Consider the following 18,791-nt stretch of genomic DNA (forward strand, 5'->3'; position numbering starts at 1 on the left):
AGTCCATGGCAGGTCTGTGAGCTCGGGCTCCCAGTCTGTGTTGGGGCTTCCATGGCGGTCATTCTCCCTGGTAAATATAGCCCCTGGAAGATGTCAGACCCCTCTTGAATGTCCTTGCTGGTCTAGGATTGAACACAACTCTCTGGTGGAACACCCACCTCTAATTAGTGGATGCCTGTGTGGGCCCTGCAATGGTGCTCTCTCTTTCACAGGCCTTTGCCAAATTGTCATACCTCTCTATTTTTCAAATTTTTCTGCCGATAGGAATTTCTGATGGGTTGGAAAAAATGACAAGACGTTTGCTGACAGATTTTCCCACAAAAGATGGAGAGTTCACTTTTCAAGTACGTTTGCAAGAAGTCCATCAATTTACTAGCAGGAGACATGTGGTCACTCACATTAGCAGAGCAGGTGATGATCAGAGTCTAATCGGAACACCAGTAATGAAATGTTTTCACTTCACCCATCACCAACAGTGCACATACCTTGGCAGGCTCTGAAATATCATGATCATGACCTCATCCTGAGGACCATTGTGATGAAATGAAACTCTGACCAGCCTTTTTTTTTTTTTTAATGTAACTCTCAAATGAGTTACTGTATGGGAGACAAGTACTTGAATGTCAACCTATTTACTCTTATTCTCTTACTCTCTAAGAACACGTGGAGTAGAAAATGGCGAGACCATTTATGGTTCGTCCACCTCTTCTCAGTATTTGGACCAAAGATCCAGATGATCCAAATATAATCAAAAAGCGTGGTAAGTAAAATGCAATTTTTAACAGTATACGATAGTTACCATATCGGCTATGATGACACCTTGAGTCGCAGTTCTTTATCTTTTACATGGCGCTTATGAATACAGCATTACAACGTTAACGGGAAGCAACACCCGTGTCTTGTGTAGCTTTCTAAAAGCATACTCATTTTATTGGAACGTGGATTCATTTTGTAGGATTTGAATCGGTTTCAAGGCATACATTCATACTGTTTACTTTCATGTCGGTGTTCATCCATAGACAGGGAAAGGGAAAACGCAGTAGGAAATCGCATTCGAGTATTGTTATAATTCAATGAAAATAGACTGTTGGTGACAGTTCTGGTGCTGGGGAACCCTGCCTGAACCAGCTAGTGCTCTCTAATCACGTTATTGTGTGTGACTTGGCAATATGCTGTAGACTACCAGGCACAGCTGCTGATGTGAATGTATTAGATTTACGTGCGTTTTGTCATATGTTGATGAGCGTGTCTTCTATAGAACTAGACGGCCAACATTCCACCAGAAACTGTGTCTGCACTGGACGCCATGCTGGGGGATAAAGCAGCCTTGGAATCCGTCCCTTTCCTATGATGCCAGCAGCATTTTGAATCAGTAAACGGCCATCCTTTGTGTTGGCTTGCATTTTCTGAGTAAAATTGAGGGATTGCGGGCACCTGATTAATTAGATTTCATTTGACGTTAGTTGTACACATATAAAGTGTTTTCAGATCTGTATGTGTTTTTCCTACTGAAAAATCCTCTGCAATTCAGATTTTGCTGTGTATTTAAATTGCATAACTGTCAATAGTATTGTTGGTATTGCAAATAGCACATATATGTTGCAGTATTAGACATTGACTATTGTCTGTTTTATTTTAGAATCTGTCCCTCTGCATTCCAATGTGCTATACATTACAAGTGATTTGTAACTGAACATGGGGCACATGTGAATGGTGGCTTGCAATGTTACTGAATGTGTGTGTGTGTACCAGTCAATGCTGTCCATGTAATAGTGCTATAGAATGAAATACAACAAAGGGCCAAGGCTTCAGGTAAAATACATTCTGAAATTCTACAACCAGAGCAGTATATTAATATCTCATCCATAATAACAGCCAACATTTCGGAACAGTTAAGGGGGAGACTTTGCTACCAGATGAGGGAGGTTTATTTTTTCCCATTGAATGTCACTTGTGGAAAGGACACCTTGCAGCACAAAGTTGTATTTTTGAGGCACATTGTTAATTTAATTGAGGGTGCAAAGGAGTGTTTGGCTGCAGGAGAGAGAGCCAGGCTACAAAAGCAACAGCAACTGAAATGTATCATCATCTCAAACAACAAATACATATCTTTGTGGTGAATATGCATGCTCACTATTATATAGTGGTTTCTAGCTTTGACAGAGAAGGCATAGTGAGATTAACTTAGTTGCCCAAGATCACACACTTTGGTTAAGCGAGGAAGCTAGGATGCAGGCACTTGACCCCACATCTTCACAGCTCAAGTTGTTACAAATATGTTTTAATGTTTGGGCTTAAATACCTAAAATAATATTCCGTTTTTTAGAGATTACTTTAAAAGTACAGAACTCTCACAATAAACCAACCTTACAATGTATAAATCACAGTAGAAACATGTTGACTAGAGAGAGTATGATTTTAGTTTTATGTTCCCCACCCAGAATGAAAGCCTACATGTTCCAGCATACAAAGTAATGTGAACCTACAAAAAATATCCTACAGGCACAAACTGAAACTAAATGGACGGCAAGGCCATTGTTTACACTGCCTGCGGATTGTTGTGCACCCCTTGTCATTTCTAATCACCCAATATTTTGATTTGGAAGTACCAGGAATTCCCTTCGAAGACAAATCTACAACAACCAGCACTGGCAAAATCAATAGGTCTGGCTTTGAAGGCATGTTATGTTATGTTAAGTTATGCTATGTTATGTTAAAGGTTCTTATATTGCGCACTGTTGCCACCTGAGTGGTCACTCTCTGTCAGATCTGTAATGCAAGGAGGGCGGGTGTAGTTAGTAGGATCGAGCGGGAAGAAAAACCAAGTGAGCTGTTATGTGCTGTTGGCCGCCTCAGTTCGGATACACCGTTCACTGTGTTTTCCGGTTAAGTGGGAAACATCTCCCCTGTTTCCACCGTTGGCCCTCTATCAGGATGGGTACACTTCAGGTCTTAAAACCACCCTTTTCTGAAAAAAGTATGATTTTTTTGTCCACTACAAAGGACATTTTACGTTCTTCATTTAGAAAGCAAGACCTATCAGCTTTGCTAATGTGGCTTTTAAGTATACAATGTGAGCCAGGTACCTTTCATGATGGTTCAAGTAACTATGTAATTTAACTCACACGATTGTTAGTGTTCCTTGTGTGCACGTTTTTATAACTGCTACTGATGGGCCAGGTTCCAATGATAAAACTATTACACACTTTGAATTTTTCCTCAGAAATACATACATTCCTGCTTCTCCCCCACCCATGACACCCTCTCATCCAGTGGTGTCAAATCTTTGAAATTGCCTCTAGGAAAGTGTTTTATATTTTAGTTATTACAGGTCCAGGTCAGGGAGAATATGTTCTGTGATGTGATTTTCAAACATGTTTGAGCTATGTGCTGTCACAATACCAGTAGCTGTCTCCAAGATTCAGTTCTACCCATGATGATTTCCAAAAAAAGGATAATAAAGGCCCCGGACCATGCCCTGTCTACTTATTGAACCCTGAACTCTTCTCGCCTGCCAGGCAAAAGTACCACTTATATTATTTTTGGTAATGCTCCGACTTCTCCCTATAGCAGAAGCCCACTCTGGTGCCTCACATTGTGAGTTTACTAGCCAATTCTTGGCAGTATGGGATGAGTCAATGTGGGGTTGGAAGGACCAGAAGTCGTGGGGGTAGTTGAAATTGTGGGGGCTGCATTGCAATGCATACACATGCATGCCAAAATGTTATTGGAGGTGCTTGTCCAGTCCTGTTTTTGTTTTCCATTTCAGACTTCTACTCCTGGCGTTTGCATTATAAATCAGTGTCTACAAGGCTAAGAATGCACAGAAAAAAAGTAGGATCAGACAAATAACACCCACTATGAATGGGGCAGAACTCTCAAGTTTCCAAATTCCATGCATGAGAAAGTCATCCAGTTCTGTTTTTATTGGATTTCTAGGGCTTCATTTTGTCTTTCACTTTAAATTTAGGACTACATATCAAAGAATTCTAAGAAAAAAAAGCACTGGTTGGATGTAATTAACAAAATCTTTGAAGCATGGCGTTGCGAAGAGAAGTAATTCAATGAGAAACATAAAACACTAGCGCATAGCCAGATGGTATTGGAGTGGAAAGTCTTACATTGTATTTTATTGTTGACTTTTAAAATTACATTAAGTCCTCACTGATTCATAAAGTGTTATTGAACAATTATTTTCTTTAAGTGTGCTTTATGCATTAGCAAAACACTATGGGGCACATTTTGGAGTCCCCTGGAGCGTGAATGGAGTCGCTAAGGCAGACGTAGCACAGTTACGCCTCTCTTAACACCTTCATTCATGCATCTGGGATTTTGATTGAATTTGAAGGCTGAGAGTGGGGAGGAATGGGAGTTTCGTTTCTAGCTCCCGTTTGCCGTCCGCCTTCACAAACAACTTGGCTTGACGCCAGCATGAGATTTTCATACTTGTGTAAAATCAATGATGTCCCATGGAATATGGGAAATCATTGTAAATGCTGCCTGCAATGCATACATGTCAGATGGCGTTTGCTATATTTGCACTGCAGAGAGCAAAAGAGAAGTATAGAAAGGCTTTCTCCCATCTCTTTACACTTCTCATTTGGACTTCACAGTGCCTCCAAGCAATTTATGTTTTTAAGAAAATGAGCTCCTAGGAAAGTAAAACACACATTTTGTACATTTTCTGCAGCATTCTAGATCTCCTTGAACCAGTAGGCCCTCTAAGACGAGGTGCACTCTTATAGGATGGATGGGGATGCATAGGTTACTCAAACATCAATAAAAAGATCGACTCAAGAAGTTGGCAAAAGGTACGCTGTTTTATTAACAATTCTCTAAAACAGGGAGTACAACGGACATCGACAGACGTTTCATGGCAAGGTCTCAACGATTTACATAAAAAACATGCTTTTATAGTAAAACTTTGTCTACACTGACATTACACTACGTGGCAAATTGTAAAACTTAAATTGGATTGTGGTTGGATAACGAGAAACATCTACATATAATTTCTATGGGGTATGGGGTTGTGTTTGGGTCTCTAATGTCAGGTGGGCAACTAAGCCCTCCTCCAGTGCAAGTCACCTTCATCGTCATACAATACACAACGATTTATTGGTTCACAAACTATAGGGCTCTTTGATACGTGGCCTTCTATAATTGGTTGGGACGCTTGTACTCTTCTGGAACATTCCATTTGCTAGCAGCACACAAGCTGGTACCCAGGTGTTGGTGGGCTGGGCTTGACATACCTCCCCACCCAATTAGCCCAACATCTATCATAACTCTTACTTTCTGTCATTCAATTAGCCTTTGAACATGGCCTTGCAAGCCTCACAACTCCTGGGAATAAAAAGGGAGTGTGAGCATGCTCTCATCCTCTCGTCTCAGCGCTGTCTGACCAAGTCTATTTCCATCTAGGTCACGTGACTGGAGAGCACGTTTCGAGCTTCTTCTCTGTATTTAATGGTTTTAAAATGAATAACACTTGGCACTCATTGTCCTTTTGCTGTACCTTGGCAGGGAATTGGCCCGTCTCTTGCATTCATTGTATCTTTTGAAGCTAGACAACCAGTTCTCGGCTGCCCTGGGCTTTTGACACTGGGCCAGACAAGTCCTCTTTAATTCTTTCTTGCTCATCAGCTACTTTTGTTAACTGCGTCACACTTTCAGATTCCCTGCTCATGAGGTCCAAGTTTGATAAAACACGATTTGGAACATCCAGATTCTTATGCATATATACCTAGCCAGCCTTTATGATTACTTAGTCTACTTGCGTTACAGTATCTGTACAATTATAAAATGGTTTGCATTTTCTTCCATGCTCCTCCACACATGTAATCTTCATTTTACATGTGAATGTTTACTCGATTCTTACTTCATCACCAGGTTTTATATGTTCTCTTTACTTTCTCTTCTATTATCTCTTCTGGGTGTGTCACTTTACGTCACGTGATTTCACCAGTCTGCTCTTTCGTCCATCTTCTCTCGCTCTTCATGGATCTTCCCAAAGCGACTGTCAGCTCTTCGTGGATACATAAAGAACGGTTTTCTCAATGGGTACTTGGAGATTAATTTGCGATTATCTAAACAAGGTGAGGTAACATACTTAAAAATAAAGCCGCTCAATGGGACCTAATCAATAATTTGGATAGCCTAGCCAAAAAAAAGAGATTTGAAACATATTGTTTACAGGGGATGGCCCCAACAAACCCCATAGTTACATATGGAAGGTCAGAAACAGGGAATTCAGCAGGTTTATACTGCTGCTAAGATCTAATATGTTGCCATGCTATGAATATTTGGGTATTTGGAGTGGCATCTGTTAGGCAGAATCCTGTGCAGTGCCCTTAGGAACCACTACACACAATTAAGACCACAAGTGGTAATACAAGTTCACCTTTGGTACAAGCCTGTACTACTATGTTAAAGTGGTAGCAGTAGCGGAGCAGCCAGGCTTATCTCAAGAGTATATGAGCAGTAGCAGAGATTACACAAAGGGACCACAATTGCTGTGACTCAAGCAAACACTGACTCAAGGTTTCAGGTAAAAAATATAAGTACATTTATTTTTAAACCATTTGTTATAAACACAACGCTTCTATTAATTCAAAACCACACGTAAAATACACTACAACAAACCAATTTGCTTGGTACAGTATAACTCAAGGTAAGTACCCTATGTTTTAACAGACCAGTGTTGTGCAACAAAAGACGTTACCGGGAATACATAGGCGATCACTTTTTGACAGTAATGACAGTTCGGTCTTACTAAAAAGACGCGTATCCGCGGCAAGAAATGTTACGGGGGCAAAAACACACTTAGCACCTGAGTTAACCAGAGAGAGTTGGGGGTAAAGATCATAGGCAATATTTTTGTCAGGGCAGACAGAATCAGAGAACACTCGTTGACAGAAATTCAAGAGTCAATAGGCCGGAGCCAGTGTCAAGTAGAACCGGGTTCCTGTTGTCGAAGATCACACAGTCGGACAGTTCAAGGTTCAACGTAGCCAGGAGTACTTAGATAGTGTCAACAGAGGAAGCAAAAGTTATAAGAAGGAGGGAAGACAAGGGCAAGTCTTGTAGGAGGAGAAAGGGGATTCACCCGAATTCCTCAAGCAGAACACAGTACCTTATTCAATGAAGAAGCTGGTGTCACGGGAGTTGTTCATGGTAGTTTCCTGCAAACCCACGGTTCCTGGAGCTTCGGCAAGAAGGACGTTTCGAGGGGTCTGCACCACACAGGGCTGAAGCCGGCAGCAGCGCCAGTGAATAAAAGGTGCGCTCCTTAAAAACAGAAGAGGTTCTTCAGATGGCTATCCAGACCACTACAGCAGTGTGCAGCAATTTCAACCATGAAGAGGATGCTCTGGCTGTGGAAGATGAGCTGGTTATCCCCACCAGGCTCAAGGGAAGAAGACTCCGGACTGGATCTTCTCTGTTCGTCGAAGGGTAGATAGCTCAGGACTGCAACAGGGCTTCACCGGGACGGGAAAGTTGCAGCAGCCGTCGTTTTCTCCGATTCTCTTCGGTTCCTTGTAGTTCCAGTGGCGACTCTGACTTCCAGCCCAAGAGTCCTGCCTTTCATGCGAAAATCCCCCATTCACACAGCCTGGCTGTCAATCACGCAACAGGCGGGTTGGGCTTCCTAGGACAACCTGTGCAGGGGGTGACTACATCCCTCCCTCACATTCAGCCCACCTAGACACCCAGGCGCCTAGAGGAGGGCTTCTTGGCAGAAGCCCACCAAAAGACAGTGAACAAAGATGGCAAACCTGGTTTGCCGCGCAAAGTAAAACACAAGAAGGACTTTAACAAAAAGAAATGGCGAATAAACCCGACTGGAGCCAAAAGAAAGAGTATTTGGTGAAGCGGGTTTATGTTCGAGGCTAATATAATAGCCTAAACAATACCACATTTATTTATTATAATCGTGGTAGAAAAGTTAGGGTAGATACCATTGCCACCAGCCAAGTCTAAATGTCAAAAGAGTGAAACAATGCTCTAGGAGGTACAGATAATAAGGGCTAAGGATTAACCCTTTCCCGTACACCATGTAAGATGGGGTGTACTGGATCTGTGGTTATTTGTAAAGTAAATGGCAACTTTACCTTTTCTGGGGGACTGTAGTCAGCCTCACAAATGGGGTCAGTGGGAAGTCTAAAAGACAACCCGGTGTCACTGCACTGAAGGTGCTGTGTAAACCACAAAAGAAGGGGGCTACTGAAGTGGTGCACTCCAGAGTCCACAATTACCAAAACAGATGAAATACACATGGCAAAACACAGGTAAGAGTGGGAAAAAGAGGTACACTCTTACCAAGTGAAAACAATAAACTCCAGAAATCCAGCAAAGCTGCTGGGGGACTCACTAAGTAAGAGGGAAATTAGCCATATAATGAGAATTCTCCCTAACAGCATCCCCTTTGGGAAAAGAGTGTGCAGGCTTTGCAATTTGGAGGTGGAGAACGCCAGACATTTGTTAACTGCCTGTAAAAAATTGGAGGGATGGTATTGTGCTGGTATTGGGATCTGATTTCAGAGAGTAGAATGATTTCATCCGACCAATTCTGGTCCACAATTTACATCGCAGAACCCATTGTTTATGCTGGAGCAGCATTTTATATATGGAAAAGGATTTTATTGGAATGGGAACATTTCCAAACGGATAATGATAGAAAATGTATTCGAGAATAAGTTGAGAATTTTAAGTACAGGATGAATTAGATAAGGAGTGAATAGAAAGTCTTGGTAACTGCTCCATAAATAATAGAAATGAGTACCTAATATTTAGCAGATTTACTTTAGTAGAAAAAATGTATATTGTTACTGTTGGCAATGCCAACTGCGTGAAGAAGGAAAGTTTTAAAAATATATGTGAATTTGTAAATGTTTTTTTACTTATAGGCGATTGGAATAAGTGCCTTTTTATTGTGTATTAGGAGGGTATTTCCCCTCTTTTAAAGTATTGTCAGTAACTGGTGTTTTTATGATAAGGTTTATAATTAGGAATAAGTTGCTTGTGCAAATTTCCTTTTCTTTCTCTTTGTAAATGTTTATGAATTTTTAAGATTGTTAATCATTTAATTGTGTTATATTTCTAAAGCTTTTGATAAGTGTTTAGATAAGAGTTTAAGGTTTTAATTAATCAAATACACTTTAAATTAAAAAAAATGAATAATGGGTACTTTGCTTCAAAGGCTGCTCGTGTTATTGGCATCATGACAGGTGTCTTGCTTGTCACCAATTCCAGTTCCCAACATATAGGCAACTTTGAGGCCGGACTTCCGGTAGAGACTTTTGGCTCCTCCTCTACATTCCCCCCTCTGGTTGATTCATCAACCACTCTCTCACCAGTCTCCACATTTAGACATCCTCTTTTGAAGAAATGCTTCTTTGGGGTCCATATCTTCATCACTCCCTTCAAAGGTCCTGCTGATTTTACATGTTCATCAATGCTCCAGATCATAAGCTTGCATTTTCCACCTGGACTGCAGTAGATCCGTCTTCCCACATACTTCTTGGGGTCTCTCAGATAAAGAAACTTTTTTCCTTCAGGTGGCTGGATACTGGCCTTTATACAGGCGCTGATCTCTTCATAAGCCAATTCTTTGGGTTCTAGCCTGGATTCAACATCGATCATGATCTTCTTTCCTACTGCTTCTTCGTTGTCTTCTTGCACTGTGTGAGTATTATCCTGATCACACAGAATCCAAGCATTATCATCACCAGTAATGCTCCAAGAAACTTAAAGATGTTTGCCATCCATTGTGGAACCCATGAGAAGATCGATGCAAACCAGCTTTCGTCTGCAGTGTCTTCTACTTCGTCTTCCATCCTGGTGTGTAGGTTCATCAGGTTCGTTATTGCCTCTGTCATGGTGTCATTCTTGTCATCGTGAGAAGGTATGAATGTGCAACATGATTCGCCAATTTTGGCACAAACACCTCCATCCATTGCTGTGATCATGTCCAAGACATATCTATTGTGGAGTGTCATCAGTCTTATAGCTGTCAGCTCTTCTTTGATCATGTTGAATCCCTTTATGGTAGTGTTGATCATCTGCAAAAGCTCCCATCTGGTTAGTTGTAACTGTTATGAAGATGCGACAGAAGCAGGTAAGCTTGTAATACTGATTTATTAAGTAAATGAGTTAGAAAAGAAGACCCTACATCTTATGAGCTCCCTTCCCTTCAGCCTCCCTTCAGCTCTCTCATCCAACCGTCCCTCCTCGAACCATAACAAGAAAACATCACCAACATTCTATGACATCACAAAGCATAGCTTTTCCACCCTAGATGTTTCTTGCATTGCCTTTCACATGTGAAGGACTCCTGCCTTAAGAGGAAACAACACAACACATCTTCCCCCTTTCCTTTTTTTTTTTTTTTTTTTTTTATATATATATCATTAGATTAGTTCACTTTTTAAAAACCGGTTTTAGACAAACTGCCATGAACACCTCACTCCAGGGTTCTCTCCTGGGTGCTGCCCACACATGACTCTCACGTATGGCCTCTCTGCACCGAAGCAACTCTATTTTTATTCCACACTTGCCCACCAGTAACTCGCACTGCCCCTTTCATGACTGCTACCACTCTGACAGGATCAGAATAAAGAGGTTCACCTTTCCTCCTTATCACTCCTCTCTTTATCCTAACCCAGTCACCACATTCCACACGCAACTCCTTTTTTCCTCTCTTCAAGTTCTCACGTCTGACCCACTCTGACTTCTTCCTCTCTAATGATCTCCTCACTTCGTCCGCAACAAGATCGGTCTCCCTTCTTCTTCCTAACCATGGCGGACAAGCTATAGAGTATGGCTTCCTTCCCCTCATGAGTTCGAACGGGCATAGGCCCGTCGTAGAATGTGGTGCGATCCTCAAAGCCCACATCCTATTCTGTATCAATGCTACTTTATCTAAGCCACATTCTTCTCCCATACGCACACTCTCCATCACACACCTATTCATTCTCTCAACCACACCATTTGACTCAGGATGATATAACGAGGTCCTTTTATGACCAACCCCACACTTCCTCAAATAGTTAGAAAATCTTTCTCCAATAAATTGGGGCCCATTGTCGGTCAATACCGTTTCTGGTAAGCCCTCACTCGCAAATATCTCCTGTAGAACCTTTATCATACACTCACTCGTGATCTCCCTCACTATCTTAAAGTCTACCCATCTAGAAAATAGATCCACCACCAAAACAATATATTTACCACGGGCATAACCAAGTTCCACGGGACCAAGTATGTCCATGGCAATATCACACCATATCCTGGACGGAAGACCGACGTCCACTAAAGGTTGTTTTCTGGCCATCGCTCCCTTTCCACTCTTAACACAAAACTGGCAATTTGCCAGGCAAGTCTCCACCTCCTAATCAAAACCCGGCCACCAATAATCTTCTCTTAGTACACCTTTGGTCTTGGTTATTCCTATATGGCCGCTATGTGCCAGGTCAATCACTTTCTTCCTTAATCCTTTCGGGACTACCGCCCTACCCCATCTGAACAAAATTTTATCACAAACGGATAATTCATCCTTCACCTCCCAATATGGCTTCATTTCTTCCGCCAACTCCACTTTATTAGGCCAAGTTGTAGATTCAACATAAGTAATCACCCTCCTTATGATATTGTCTCTCTCCACTTCGTCCAACCACTCCTGCTTGGACACAATACCATCCGTGTTGACAAACACTAGCTCCATCTCTTCACTCTCTGTACTTTCGGGACCTGCCACCCTTATTCTAGATAAACTGTCCGCCAAAACATTCTCCCTACCGGGTATGACCTCCATCCTAAAACAGTGTGTTTGCATCCTGGTAACCCAGCCTGCCACTCTCCGAGAAACTTTGTCCAGGCCTTTATTTTCAAAAATTACTTTTAGTGGTTTATGATCCGTTCGTATCACAAACTCCACTCCCCACACAAAATTTTTGAATCGTTCCACTGCCCAGAAACAAGCAAGTGCCTCCTTCTCTAAAACAGAATATCTCAACTCGGCTCCCTTGAGTCCCCTTGAAGTATGAGCAATCACCTCTTCGGAACCATCTTCCTGCTTCTGGGACAACACAGCTCCCAGACCACTTTCACTCGCGTCTACTGTGATTATGGTTAGCTTTCTGGTATCAAAACATCCTAATGGACTAGCCATGTTTATCTCTTCCTTTATCCTGTTAAACTCCCTGTCACACTGGGTACTCCACACAAAATCCGCTCCCTTCTTAAGAATTTTTCTCAACTCTTGTACCTTATCAGCGTAGTTTATCACAAATTTGTGGTAAAATTCCGTCATCCCAAGGAAAGAGCGCAACTCATTCTTGCTTTAAGGTTTCTCAATACTCTTAATAGAGTTCACCATTTTTTCCTTGGGCTTAACTCCATCTCCCGACACGTCATGTCCCAGATAATCCACTTTTGCCTCTGCAAACTTACACTTCTCACCTCTCAAAGTAACACCTCTCTCCTCAAATATCCTCAAAACCTTCCGTAGATTCTTATCATGCTCTTCCATTGTGACACCACTCACCAACACATCATCCTGAAAACAGAACACTCCTTTGATACCCTTCAACAACCGATCCATGATCTTCTGAAACACAGATGAAGCGGACGCCAATCCAAACGGCATCCTTCTAAATTGAAAAACACCTTCATGCGTCACAAAAGCAGTAAACTTCCTACATTCTTCCACCAATTCGACCTGATGATAAGCTGACGTCATGTCTAACTTAGAAAAATATCTTCCACCACCCACCATGGTCAATAGTTCACTCATGTTCGGTAGAGGGTGTCTGTCCACCAGCACACACTTATTCAATTCGCGCATATCAATGCACAACCTTATGTCCCCTGAACTTTTCTTCACAATTACCACTGGGGATACCCATTCAACTCCCCCAGCTCTCTCAATCACCCCTGACTCCAATAGCTTCTGCAGTTCCTTTTTCACATTCTCCCTTAAAGCAAAAGGTACTGGTCTGAGCTTTGCAACGACAGGTATACTGCCCTTTTTTAACGTTATTTGATGTTGAAACCCTCTTATCCTTCCCAACTTTTCATTGAATACTTTCCCAAAACATGACATATATCTGTTGTGACCCATAGACACCTCGGATATTTGCAATACCTGTTCTGGGTGATTGGGATCGAGTCTGATCCCTAAATTCTTTTGCTCTCTCCATCCTAAAAGAGATTGCCCCTTTTTGGTAACATACACTTTCCCTTCACAACTACGCCCCTTAAACTCAAATTTACTCCATACATAACCTACTAAATCAATACGATCTTGGTTATACCCTCCTGGATTTATATCAGGCTCCAACAACTCAGATACTACTCCTCTCATTTCGCACTCAAAAATAGCTCTGGATATTAACGTTATTTTTGACCCCGAATCAGCCATCATTGATACTTCACGACCATTCACTGTCACCATAGTATATGGTCGTTCACAATCATCAGGCTCCCCACTATTTGTAACTTCATTAACAGTATTCACAATAACATTTTGTAATGGCACCACAACTTCCTCTTCAGATGATCTCCCCTCTTCTTCCTCATTCACATATAGTACTCTTCGTTGGCTTGACTGTCCAAATTGGTAGTTCTTGCAGCATGATGCTAAATGCCCTCTCCTTTTGCATTTTGAGCATATACTTTTCCGCCCTGGACACACAACAGAGGACGCAAAGTGTGTTGCACTGGCACAACGATAACATAGTCTTTCCTCCTTCCTATCTTCCTTTTTCTCATATCTCTGCATCGACTCTTGATTCTTCCTCTCTTCGGTATTACTCCTCCCTGTCACTCTGTTCCTTCCTCTCCTCTTGTTCTTCCCCTCGGTTACAGACAATACCTCCGGCTTGTTTTCTTTGGGTTCCCCTCCTTCAGATTTGGAGAGTTTGGCCACACATGCTAAGGAATGCTCCACACGTTTTGCCAGATCCAATACTTCGTCTAAACTCGGCTCATCCTTTAACCACAGTTCCTCTCTTATCTTATTTGACCGACAATGTGTCATGAATTGATCACGAATATGTTCATCGAAATTTCCCTGGAACTTGCACGTAAGAGCTAGATGCCGCAATGCAGTCACATAATCCTCAACAGATTCGCCCTGGGCTTGTGTGCGCATCCGGAAATTGTACCTCTCCAAGATCGTGCTCCTCTTTGGATTAAAATGCTTATCAAGTCTCACTAATGCTGACTCAAACTCATTTAATTCATCCCCACTACCCTCATTTGCCAGTTGGGGTAAAGTTTCATAAATTCTCTGGCCCTCGAAACCCAAAAAATGCAACAATAATGCTACCTTCCTCTCTGCAGAATAGGCCGTTCCGCCAGCCGCTTTCATGTAGTGCAGAAAACCCTTGCGCCATTGTGGCCACGCAATCCTCGCCGTCCCTGGGGCAGCCATAAAAATGGGAGGACCCGATATCCCTGGCAGAGCTGCCATGTCCGCTGCTACCCAGAATGTCACTTGCTGTGTGCGTGTTCTATTTTACTTGTACCCGGCGCAACTGGTCACTGTTGGTATTGGGCGCTTCCAATGTCCCTTCAAATAGTCTCCTTCCAACCCCTACAGTCACTTTGCTGATGCCTTAGCATAAAACCAAGTAGTTAGAGAACAGGTGCCTTTCTTTGTTTATTGTGTTCTTCTATTCAGGGATTACGGTAATCATGTCTGCCTTTCCCTCTATTAAGTATCATGCGACGCTCACGTTGGGAGTTCGCTTCCTGCCTGCTTTAAACAGCCGGAGCTCAACCAGAAAAGAGTTTGGGCGGATGGCACCAGGGGAATGCTGAATTATTTAAAACACACTTACTTCTGTCTTCCTGGGGAGCTTCTCCGAACTCCGAAGAGCGGCCACTCGGCACCACAGAAGAGCGGAGCGGCTGGCGCACAGGCTCACACACGGGCCGCTCGCGGCTGCGAGGCAGCGAAGCAGCCCTCCCGGAGTTGCTCCTGGTGCCGGAAAGCTCTTCACGCAGAGCCCCTGCGCGGGCGGAAGCGCCTACACGGTGGCCGCTCGACGCTTAAGGCAAGCGGAGCGGCCAATTCGTAGGCTTCTTCACGGGGCCGCTCAACGCCGCTTGGAAGCGGAGCAGCCCTTCCACTTTTCATACGCCGGGGAAAACTTGCTCCGCAGCCCCTGCGCGGACGACGGCCGGAGTTTTCCTGTCCGCATCCGCAGTTACTCACGTCAGCTGGTAGCACTGATTCGCCGGAGAATCCATCCTAAACAATCCGGTCTACTTCGCTCTTGTAAAGTGGACGGAATTCCCTTCCGGAGCCGCTCACAGGAACCACAAGTGTCAGCCTTATGGCACTACGCTGCACACACGCACAGTGCGAACTAGGAAATGAAGGGAACAGTTCATGGGAGCCTGCAGAATGCCGGAGTCATCAGATCACGCGTACTTCAACTGGGGTCTTCTTTTCACCTGCCATCCATGGCATTTCATCCCATCCTCGTCGCCATTGTTATGAAGATGCGACAGAAGCAGGTAAGCTTGTAATACTGATTTATTAAGTAAATGAGTTAGAAAAGAAGACCCTACATCTTATGAGCTCCCTTCCCTTCAGCCTCCCTTCAGCTCTCTCATCCAACCGTCCCTCCTCGAACCATAACAAGAAAACATCACCAACATTCTATGACATCACAAAGCATAGCTTTTCCACCCTAGATGTTTCTTGCATTGCCTTTCACATGTGAAGGACTCCTGCCTTAAGAGGAAACAACACAACAGTAACTATTTAGCATTTGCCATCGTCTGGATCCCTGGAATTGAAATGAATTGATATTTTATTTCTATCGCGCTCGTACACAAGTGTTTCAGAGCATGGCATGAGGATAGTCGTGAATACTGACACAGTCTTGCTGAACGACCTATGCTCATGGAATAGCATTAAAAGCTTCTATTGACTTGGCTGAGGAATAGTTCTCCCTCTTTGTTCGATTGAGAAATCCAAGTGACCTCTTCTTCCTTAGATGAGCATCAGCCTTTGGAAATTCTGAAATGTTTAGGTCGCTTCTCAAGATTACTAATAGTGGAACATGAATAATTACTATAGAACATAGTCCTCCCCAGTCTCTGGGTAGCTTTATAAAAGCTCTGGATTCACAAGCCCAGTCGTGGTCCATTATCACTACTGTCCCATCCTTCATTCCTGGTACATCAAAGATTTGGCCGTATTGTTGATTCTCTCCAACATTTCTAGTGCCATTGTTTCTGAAGCACAGTTCTGCACCTGCTAAGGGCACTATCTGCACTGGGCCTCCTTTACCTTCAACCCAGGTCAGTAGCTTGGCAAGTTTTGACCAGAGTGGTTTGCATTCCACATGCTCTATAGTCGGCTTGAGATGTCCTGTTGCTGCCACTGCTCTGCATACAACTATACCTTCTTCCCATCCATCTGGTCAAAGTACTGTTGCCCAGATTTGCATAGGTCCTCTCTCCTTGTATCTTCGGATTTCTTCTTCAGTCTTTCCTTGGCAATTAAGCTTTGTATTTATCTCCCATCTGATTCCTGTTCCCTTCATTCCAGCCTGTCTGTATCTTATCACATGATCTTTGGTGTCTGGTCTTGCTCTTGTTTTCAAATCTTATACATAATCATCTTCTCCTGGCACTGACCATTCTGTTAACCATACCAAGGATGCTGTTCGACCCTGAAATTTACATCCCATATGACAGAGTGCAAGGCGAGTTAGGCAATGAGCTATCTGGACGTCTATTTCTATAGCTATAGCTATGAATATTTTAGAATTCCCCAATGCATATGGTGGAGAGCACAAACAAAGCAGCTCTCCTCTGAGGTTCTTTTGCCTACCTCGTTCATGTGTTGATAACACATGTTATTACCTAAATGTGCTGTACTGTCTAGATAATTATTTAACTCATAATCATCTTCTCGTATACCTCTCTTAAGTCTCTTTCTTGGTAAGTCAGTCTGTACATAATGATCATGGAGCAAATCAAACACAGACCTCCCTCCAAAAGGATCTATAGGGCCATTTGTCACAGAAATAGGTGACTTCACATGTGTCACTGGTGTAGGGGTAATCACATATGGCATTTGCCTTCTTATAACATACATGTCTGTAAGGGTCACTGGTGTGGGAAGGATCAAAGGAAGTGCTGCCCTTTTCGGACCAACAAAGTAAACAGTGTGTACCAGAAGAATCAGGAAAACAATGATGAATGTTGTGCGTGCATATATTATACACCAGTAAACTAATCGCCACCAGTAGTGATTCCTCATACGTTATTGGGCTTTTTACTACTGTATCATTATTAGGTTTCCACATTATGCCTGTGAACTACTTTTAAGGAAGGAAAAACCTCTTTCATCAGGCAAATTTATCAGATGCCCAGGTAGCTGCCAAATCTGCTTGATTAGCTCCACAATTAACCGACTTATTGGAGGACGATGTATAGGATCTTGTAGAAACACATAAGCATTGGTGTTGTGCCAAACAAGATAGGGATGAACTTGAATTGTACAATAAAAGATCATAACAAGTAGTCTGTGGGCATCTTCTTTAGACAGGAATATTAGGGAGACCAAATAAGAACTCAATAAGGACCGAATCTGGAAACTGCTCTCTCTTCCAGTCGTTAAACAAAAATTCAAGATCTGGCATACTTTTTAGTACTTCAATACTTTCCAAAGTCCAAGATCAAAATATTTCGATGGCTCAAGAAACAAGTTTGCATGCCTGCTATAATATGTATAAGGAGTGTTCATGGAAAGCCACAGTCCAAATGCATACTTGCATTTATTTACTCAGCACTTTCTGCGTCCTTCTTCCTCATCATCGATCGAGTCTGCATGTGCTGAACTACTTTGCGTTGACTGACTTCTGAATCAACGAGTGGGCGTGGATCGGTCCCACCACTATACGGTTTAACATCACCAAAATGAATCCAGGCACGTCTTTCTTGGACTTTTACTGCTAAGGCACCAATAAAACAGGGCTCATGCCACTTTCTAGTAAAGTTGTGAATTAGGATTGGGTCTCTAACAAATAATTTTGGTACAGGTAATATTTTTTGTAGTCTGGTTGCTGAATGGTCTTCATCTGTATCCTGAGACCGACACTCCTTGCTTCTGTGTTGATCTAAAATGAGATACTAGCAGTCATACATGTCAAATAATCACGTATCTCATTTACTAACATTTCTGCTGTCTTCTGGGCATCACTTCTATTCCTCCATGGAGGAGTCAGTGGCGTTCTCAATCACCTCCCTGTTACTAGTTCATGGGTTGTGAGGTGATGGTCCGACCCAGGTTGATTCCTTAATGCATATAATGCTAGGGGTAGGCAATAAAGCCATCCCTTCTTCAGTGTCAATTTTAATTTTGCAATTCTCTCTTTGAGAAGACCATTGAGTCTCTCTCATATCTGTTTGCTTTCAGGTGATAAGCAGAAGAAAACATATGTTCTGTTCAAATAATTTGTTTACAAAATGTGGACCATTGTTGGATCTCAGCACCTCACATACTCCCCATCTAGGAAATACTTCTCATACTAAAAACTTTGCTGCACAAGTGGCATCCGGGTGTGTATATGGACCAGCTGCAATCCATCTCAGAATGGACACACCACCACTTTCGTATACCTACATCCACTACATACCTGCAGCATGTCAACATAGTTAATATGTAAATGCTGAAAAGGACCATTCAGTCTAGGAATCACTCCCCTGATTGTTTGCAGTGTGTGCCCATCAGTAAACATTTGACTTATGATGCAATTTACTATATAAAA

At 42.6% G+C, this 18,791-nt stretch overlaps 1 protein-coding gene across 1 annotated transcript in view; it reads left to right on the forward strand.

Annotated features, from left to right (window-relative positions):
• Positions 1-587: 587 nt before the first annotated feature.
• Positions 588-18,791, forward strand: part of LOC138511074 (coiled-coil domain-containing protein 158-like) — a 1,345,385-nt gene continuing 1,327,181 nt past the window's right edge. The window contains exon 1 of the mRNA XM_069626574.1: positions 588-760. Within this exon, the coding sequence (XP_069482675.1) occupies positions 676-760 (85 nt within the window). The 5' untranslated portion in view covers positions 588-675. The remainder of the gene's footprint in view (positions 761-18,791) is intronic.

Source organism: Ambystoma mexicanum, chromosome 6p (genome assembly GCF_040938575.1).
Source record: "Ambystoma mexicanum isolate Mex_15411 chromosome 6p, UKY_AmexF1_1, whole genome shotgun sequence".
Taxonomy (NCBI): domain Eukaryota; kingdom Metazoa; phylum Chordata; class Amphibia; order Caudata; family Ambystomatidae; genus Ambystoma; species Ambystoma mexicanum.